This window comes from Syzygium oleosum, unplaced genomic scaffold (genome assembly GCF_021117445.2).
Source record: "Syzygium oleosum isolate NSW1041296 unplaced genomic scaffold, Sole_v2.1 Sole_v2.02, whole genome shotgun sequence".
Taxonomy (NCBI): domain Eukaryota; kingdom Viridiplantae; phylum Streptophyta; class Magnoliopsida; order Myrtales; family Myrtaceae; genus Syzygium; species Syzygium oleosum.
The window spans coordinates 12,579,991-12,588,673 of record NW_026607486.1 but is presented as its reverse complement, the minus strand read 5'-3'; the positions used below and the strand labels follow the sequence as shown (position 1 = coordinate 12,588,673).

At 42.1% G+C, this 8,683-nt stretch overlaps 1 protein-coding gene across 1 annotated transcript; it reads right to left on the bottom strand.

Annotated features, from left to right (window-relative positions):
- Positions 1 to 7,594: 7,594 nt before the first annotated feature.
- Positions 7,595 to 8,422, bottom strand: LOC115694599 (receptor-like protein EIX2). Its single transcript, XM_030621687.2, has one exon. The coding sequence runs from the start codon at positions 8,420 to 8,422 to the stop codon at positions 7,595 to 7,597; it is 828 nt and encodes a 275-aa protein (XP_030477547.2).
- Between the last annotated feature and the right edge of the window lie 261 nt (positions 8,423 to 8,683).

Genomic DNA, 8,683 nt, shown 5'->3' with positions numbered 1-8,683 from the left:
AAATTAGACCAACCTAGGTCTATCGGGTCGGCTGGATCGACTGACCTGACCCAGGTTGGCCTTTTCCTTCGCCCGACTAGGCAGTACGCGGAAAAGAAGAGAAAAATCTTTCCCAACCCGTGACTTTACCGACTTACCCCAGCCAAATCAGCACGTGTTAAACCATGCTAATAGCTGGAGAATCTCCGGCTGGCGCAGCTAATTGGTTATAACCGATTTAGAAGTTGGTGGAAACGATTTTTGGGCAGGAAATCGGGCTAGAAAAGAAAGAAAAAACGTTATCTTGCGCAGAGGAAGTGTTCGACAATATTCGAGAGAGAAGAGAGAGAAATCCAAAGATAGAGAGAGGAGTGGAGATTCCTTAATCGAGTGATCGGCGCCGGCAAATCAATCATCCAGGGAGGATCTCCTCCTCAGGCGACCAGCACATATCTGGTCACGAAGCTTTGAAAATCGACCTCGGTTAATCGATTCAAAGGTGCTCCGGCGATGCGGAGACCACCAGCTTGGAGTCCAAGTGTTGAGGAAGAGCTCCACAATCGCCAGTTGCTTCGGAAACTCCAATTGGTCCTTCGTTGAAGTAGGTAAAGTTCAGTCATAATTGCAGTTTTACAAAATTCCAGATTCCGTGTTTGAGCTTTACCGTGCTTAATCGTGCAATTTTTTTTTTATGATGTTGAGTTTATTAATGCTAAAAACTTGATTCAATCACGATATTAGTTGTTTGTTGCATTTTGCGCCATCAAATCTGCATAAACCAAGTCGATCATCCCTCAGATCACCTCACCGAAGCATCCCTAACGATCAATAACTGTCTCAAGTCAATTTTCCTTGCATTTATATTGTTTTGTTGTTGATTCAATCGCTAGAAAACGGCTAGGGCAAATTGTTTGATTATCTGGAAGTTAGAAAAGTTAGTACTGATCAGTTTTAGGTTAGGACTTTTCGGATCAATTTTCACCGGCCGACGAAGGTTTGGCGATGAATCAGTGAGCTGATATTGATAGAGGATGATATAGGCTCGGAGCAAAACCTAAAATCTAGTCTTGGAAGTCATCGGAAGGTCGTTGGCGTTGAGCCCAAACCGATGGCCTTGAAAACGTTTAACCCAAAATGGTGCCCACCATTTGCTCGGCAAAATGCCATAGAGAAGGAGGAAGCCAAACGGCGCCGTTTTGGCGTCGTGCCCATCGGAGCACCGGTCGGTGCCGTGGCCGGTCGGTCCGGCTTGGTCAGACCGATTTAAACCCGGTTTGGCCTGATTCGCTTTCTTGGGGGAATTTTTTTTTAAATAATAATAAAAAATGTAAAAATCAATAAAATATACGTAAAAATCCTTTAAAAAAATAAAAAAATGAAAAAAAATTTGAAACATTTTTAAAAAAATCTAAAATTCAATAGAAATTTCAGAAAATTCAAAAATTTCATAAATTTAGAAAATTCAAAGAAAATTGGAAAATTTATGAAAATTTCATAAAAATCTAAAAAAATTCAGAAAATCAAATAAAAATGTAAAATTTCGGAAAAATGAAAAAATTGGAAAATCTCAAAATCCCATAAAAATTTTAAATTTTCAAAAAAAATTCAAAAAATTCAAAAATTCACATAATGGCTTAGAAACACCGTGGCCTCACAAGTGAAAGTAGAAATTTTTGAAGTGCCTAAATGGCATTTTTAAAAACGCCTTAGTTTAGGAATTAAAAGAGGTTTTTACCCCTAAAAAACCCTAAAGCAATACAAATCGTTGAATGAATAAGCCTTTAGGGCTTTACAAGGGTTTGAGTGTTTTGGATTGGCATACTTTTAGAGATAATTTAGGATTTCCTTGCTTGATTGCAATTGATTGTGTTGTTAATGATGATTAATTGATTTCCCACAATTAGAATGATTATAATTAGTGGATAGATTTCGGAAACTCGTGTGACACATTAAACACATCGTATCATTTTAGGTACCGAAAGGGCATTAGAGATCGCAATTCGGGATCATTAGCATAACCAAGTCCCCTTACTCAGAATCTCTTATTCGCAGAATCATGATATTTGTCTCATAACTCGATTAGGTTTCTAGTCAACCTACCAATAATGACTAGTGGCAACTTTAAATCGAAAATTTAGATTGAATAGAAAGATAGAAATTACAATCTACCGTTACGTGAGGTATGGTTTGGGAGAAGCTCTCGTTTGTCTAGTGATAGGATGTCTGTGGGACGTTTAGGTGAAATATCCGTATCAGACCTTAATAACCCATTTGGGGACAGTTTCCCCATTTGTGACAAATGGAAGTACCTCCTTAGCGTGCCAAAAAACGCAGCACGACAAAAGGAAATGACCAAAGAGTTGGCATATAGACGACCCAAGGGTCAGCCACAGGCTAAGTAATTTGGTTGGAATGGATGACTGAGAATTGGCTACAGGATCGGTATAGGAACAACCCTCCAATCACATAAGTCGATCAATGTGATTCGACTATGGATTGATCATTTGACCATAAGGGTTGGCAATGGCACATTCACGCACCAAGCCGACTAACCGAAGGTTATGGATCAATGCCACCTGAACATGTGCCGATCGTGGATAATTCCACTCGGCCATGCATCGGTCACGAGTGGCCATGGACCAACTCCATGCGACTGTGGTTTGGTCACAAATCGATTTCCACGTAACTACGTGATAATCGAGGGTCGATCATGGGTCGTAATGATCGGACATGGATCAATTGTGAACCGCCCATGGAATCTTATAGTGATTTGGAATAGGCCATGGATGAGCCATGAACCGGGTCAAAGGCCTTGTCGCTCGGCTCTGAGCCAAGCCCTGTGCCTGGCCATGTGACAGTTCATGTGCCGGTCGAACTAGGCCACGGACCGACCAAAGGCCTTGCCGCTCGGTCACGAGCTGGCCCTGTCCTCGTCCGTGTGCCCAGTCCTAGAACCGATCAGGACTAGGCCATGAGCTAAGCTTTGTGCCGGTCGTGAATTAGCCTTATGCCTATCAATGTGCCTGACATCTATGCCAGGTCGTGTGCCTGTCAGTTCTAGCCAAAACTTGGTCTAGTGCTGATTAGGATTGGCCATGGGCTATGCATTGTGCCCGGTCATGTGCCAATGCATGTACTTGACCGTGCAACTGCCCCTCGCTCGTGCAGATTGGCCCCGCACCCGTTCATCTCCCGGCATAGCGTCCATGCAGGCTGACTGAGTGCCGGCTTAGCGCCCGTTCAGTCCGACCTTGTGGTCGGTCAGACCCGACCAGACAGGCCTCACGCCTGGACAATCCGACTGGCCTGAACTTGTGCTAATCAGCTCGGTTATTGGCACGGCTATGTTTGGTCATATTTGGGTCTATTTCTACATCGAACCTCAGTTCGAATAAGGTGGTCAATCGTTAATGGACACATAAAACTCTCTTTTGCCTTAGCTTAGTTCACCTTTACTAATGTAATATTAAGTTTTGGAGGTTTGTGCTTAATGAAAAAAGTGAGTCATAAGTGAGTTATCCTTAGTGAATGATTGAGTGTCCTTGAAAGGCAAGAACAAGTGTCACACGCCCCAAACTTGGGGATCAAGAAGCCAAGAATACCAAGTCAAACTTAGGTCAATAAATGGAGGCTAATCATTAAAAAAAGATCTTATCTTCTAAGTTTAGTTATCCTTACTCAATAATTGAGTGTTCTTGAGAGTTCTAGAGGGGACAAGACATGCCACATGCCCAAGAAGCTTGGAGAACATGAAGAATTGGAGACCAAGTCAATGAAAATTATTGGAGAGTCATCATTAGAAACTTAGTTGTCTTCTAGCCATTAATGAAGAAGATGATTCATACACCCTAAACTCAGGGCATGATGACTCTAATGAGAGGTTTGGAGAGCAAGTAAGACACAAGTAAGATAAGTGAGCCAACAATAATTAGGTGTAAGATCTTGCAAGATTTCCCTACCCTTTTTAGGCACCAACTTATAGCCAATAATTGATCCATTTAGCAACATCATCATTGAGGCTTGGGCTATAAATAGGAGGGGTCATTGTCCCTTTCTCTTCTTTCCTTCAATCATGCACACTATTCCTCTTCCTATCACCCCTTCGGCCACTCTCAAATCCGCACACTTGCCATCACTGAACACCCCTTTTAGGAATACCCCTTGACACTAGTAGTAAGTGAATTCCCTACTTCTCGGCTAGGGTGTTGTGTTGCGTAGTGTGGCTTGAGTGATGACCTTACTTGTCGTTACTTGTGTTGCATGAGTGTTGTCTATTTTTGCATGATGGCCGTGAGTCAAGGCACAATCGGGCCACGAAACAGGGCACCACATGGACTTGTACGCATGTAAGGGTGTGATAGACCGAGTCTGGCTTGGTTGTGAGTTGATATTGAGGCGTATAGACCCAGGCCAAGCTCGGCTCCAAGTCGACGCTTGGTGTGGCGGATCAAGGCACGAGCCCTAAACTGTGTCTGGCATGCTAGTTGTTTATATATATATATCATAAGTCATTCACTACATGAGCACGGCACGCCTTTGGGCCTTGAACGCATGGACAACTGATAATAAGATAATAAACCGGATTATTTGATGCTTGTTGCATGATCACACAAGGGACTAAAGCTGTCACCGATTGATTTCGGGATGCTGCCCGATGGATTTCGGATGCCCGGTGAATTCCAGAAAAATCGATGGATTCGGTTAAGAATAAATTAGTCCTGTGTGTTGATTCTTGCATGCAACGTTTAAATACCATGCTTGATATCCTCTTGGTTGATGCGTGTGTCATGTATAACGCATAAGCAAGGTAAGATGCATCTTTACTATTGATCTGCCATCAACAAACGAAGCGGTAATGGTTGATCTCTTGTTCAAAGACGAAACATCCTCCTAACCAGAGTTTAGTGAATTTACTTACTGAGTTGTGACTCACTCCTTATTTTTTTACAGATTTGTAGGTATGGCTACGCCATCTCCGGTTTATCATGGGCTTCCCATAGATATGCATGTGTCCATAACTAATATAGTAGATGTAGAGTCGGAAGTCACATATCGTAAGTTCACCACCACGATTTGGGTGCAAGAGGACGCCAACAACCTAGTCCCCCATCATTACAAGACTTGGTTTGTTTGGTTTGACGGAGACTTGCTTGGACCCCTTCCCGGGTTTGGCAAACCACCTGGGGCCGCAATGATGCTGTGCCCAAGGGGACCACGGCCAGGCGGTAGATAGCCAACCAAGCTTGAGGAAGACTACTTTTGTGTTTTGTGAAGGGAACTGCGGTAGAGAAGCTAGGTGGGATAAGGACACCAGAAGTGCATTAACTTTTGTACGACGCTCACTTGAGTGCCATAACTTTCAAAAATAGATCACTTGAGTGCCATTTGCCACTTGGCAACCGGAAAATCCGACGTGGTTTCACTGAAGCTGACATGGACAATTTTTTAATATTTTTTTGAATTTTTTTGAATTTTTTTGTAATTTTTTTTTCAATGCTAGCAAGGGTCACTGGTGACCCTCGCCGACTGTGAAGGCCTCGCCTACAACCACGAAAGCCCGCGGCAAGGTCATTGCGACCTCGTTGGCCGAGGGCGAGACGGCAAAGGCTCTCACCAAATCTGGCAAGGCCGCATTGCTAGAGACCAACTTGCTAGCGGCCGCAAAAGCCCACGGCATGGCCATCGCTGCCTTGCCAGCAGCCGCAAAAGCCCTTGGCGAGGCAGCGAAGGCTCTCGCCAGCCGGCGAGGTCATCGTGGCCGGCGAGGTCGCGATGACTTCGCCACGGGCTTTCGCAACCGAGGGCAAGGAGGCCCTCGCCTACTCTAGTTGAAGCCTTCCCAGCCGGCAAGGGTCGCCGGTGACCCTTGCCGGCATTGAAAAAAAAAGTTGCAAAAAAAAATTAATAATAAAAATATTAAAAATTCAAAAAAAATCAATAAAATAAAATAAAATAACATTAAAAAAAGCCACATAGGATGATTTGCCGGAAGTGGCACTCAATTGATCTTTTTTTTTCGAAATTGACACTCAAGTGAGCCAAAAAAAAGCTATGGCACTCAAGTGAGCGCCGTACAAAAGTTAAGGCACTTCTGGTGTCTTTATCCCGAAGCTAGGACTACCCTGACCACGCGGATAGTATGTAGGACACTGGATGCAATCCAGATGTAAATGAGAAAAAAAGGCCCATGGCAGAAGGGCCTGTAACATAAGCACGTATCATGTAAATTAGTAGTGTGCTTGTAAAACATGTTTCCTAGCTCATGTTGTTGTTGTTGTTGTTGTTGTTGTTGTTGTTGTTGTTGTTATTGTTGTTGGGTGTTGAGCGTAAATGCTCCCGCTTGTTCATAACAAAAGATAAAAAGAACGAGACGTCGCAATAATATCCCTGAAGCGAGGATGATCATGACTTTGGAACGGGTCAGGGCCAAGTGCCACGATCTCGGTTCAGGTCGTGACAGATTTGGTATGTGTCGGGTCAGGTATGAATCACTGGATGTGCATTGCATAGAAATGGGTCAAAACAGGTTAAATGGGTCTATTTGAATTAAGCCATTTTCGACTCGACCCACCCGTTTGATGGATGTAATTATAAGTAGGTTGATAACAAAATAATGAGTTTATTTATGTCAAGTCCAATAACATATTATTGCCCGCATTAGTCTCTCGAAATGATAATTTTAACTCTATTTAATTTATCGAGGTAATAGTTTATCATTAACTTTACAGGTTTATAATTTTTTGTGAAACAAAAATTATCTTGAGGCAAATGTGTCATGGAATGCAAGTTCGAATTTTTTTGTAATAAGAAAATTAGTTTCGTATAAATGTGGCATGCTATACCAATTTGGCATTTTAATGGTATTAGTGTCAGAAAAAATCGAATAACATATTTAGCATCATGTTTATAGCAATAGAGATTTATACTGGCACAATCCTAGTTATTGTTCAAAATGGAGAAACATATAAATAACCTAGGGAAGTTACTATTCTAGTAATCGCCCTCAAGTTGGTGCGTGAAAATGGAAGATGCCTATTACTTCTTAATGGCATCGTCAAAAGATTCGTGAGTTACTCAAAGAAATTATCGAAAATATATTATCTTCTTTAGCTACTAAATCAAAGTGTTACTCACTGTGACAGTGCATTATATGTGTATTGCACTTAATACCCTCCCAAACCTTAGATGATATGGATTTCAAGTGAAGTTCATCAAACATAAGAAGAATGTATCTTCCATAGTAGTTCCTTCCAAGCTGACCGGTCAATGCAACTCAACACAATCATCCTTCCACATACTAAACAAAGATAAGGAAAGAAAAAGATAAGCTGAATACCTAACACATATTTTATCCATATGATAACACAAAACATCAAAGTTGGGCAAGTCTCTCCAGCTCTCGACTTTTCTGTTACATATGCCAAATATAATCAATAATGGCGTTGACCTAGATAAGATGCAAGTAATCGATTAGTAGGAAGATGGCCAGTTTTACGTGCTAAACAAGCTCCTTTTCTCGTCGTCGAAATGTTCTCTTGAACCAAAGCATGGCGATCATCGTTGTCATTGAGAATTTCTTGATGGCCCTGTCCATCGCTTGAAAGTTAAAAACCCTCTAAGATCGCTTGAAGTGCAAGAAGCTGCAAAATCCTAGAAATCCGATTGTAAAACCCGGTCCCAAACCTGCAATGAACCAATTGCGGATGTCCAAATTGCCTTCACTAAGCTTATCTCCACTCGAATTATCACCGTCAATACCAGATGGCTTATCTCCTGGACAAATCTTAGAAAGAGGAGGTCCACAGAGTTCGTTGTTGCCGCGATAAACAGATTCATCGTCCATGGTGCGCAAATGGTTGCCAGATGGAATAGGAGCGGAGAGTCTATTGAAGGACAGATTCAGATGACTAATGAAGTCAATGTTGGATATGCTCGAAGGGATGGTACCCAACAATTTATTTCTGGAAAGATCAAGAGATTCCAAGTTTTTCAGGTCACTAATGTTTGAGGGGATGTGTCCACTCAAATTATTTTGAGAGAGGTTCAAATTTTGAAATTGGACTAGCCTAGTTAACTCTTCTGGTATCTGCCCATCCAACATGTTCGTAGAGAGATCGATTGAGATGAAGTACCGAAGCGTCCCATCATATGTTCGGCTGATTCCCTTTGTAGTAGCAATAACATCGACAAGGAAAATAAATACTGGACCTGACACATCATCAACCATAGCCAAGAGCCCGTCAATACAATTGGGAATGGATCCAGATATGTAATTCTGTGCTAGGCTCAAGAAACGGAGACTGTGAAGTTGGCAAAATTGTGGACGATTGCCTCTAACAAAGCAATTTTTCTCTAAATTGATCACTTGCAGTGATTGAGAATGTTTCCCAAATATAGGTAACCTACCCGTGAATTTATTTTCGCTGAGATCAAGCATCACCATACTCTATGAATTTGACAAACAGTTTGGGATTACTCCACTAAAACCATTCCTCCGTAGGCTAAGAGCGAATAATTGTTGACAATGGCACAGAGATTTTGGAATCTGACCATTTAACTTGTTTTCCCCAAATGCAAACGGTCCCAACGGTTGTGATGCTCTCCAACATTGAGGAAGCCTCCCAGACAGTTGATTCTTTGAAAGATCAATGACATTTAGCTTCTTTAACTTACACAAAGAACTTGGTATGCCACCGGTGAGATT

Bases quoted from the DNA above. Each gene is read 5' to 3' on its own strand.
- LOC115694599 (XM_030621687.2), bottom strand. From the start codon at position 8,422: ATGGTGATGCTTGATCTCAGCGAAAATAAATTCACGGGTAGGTTACCT.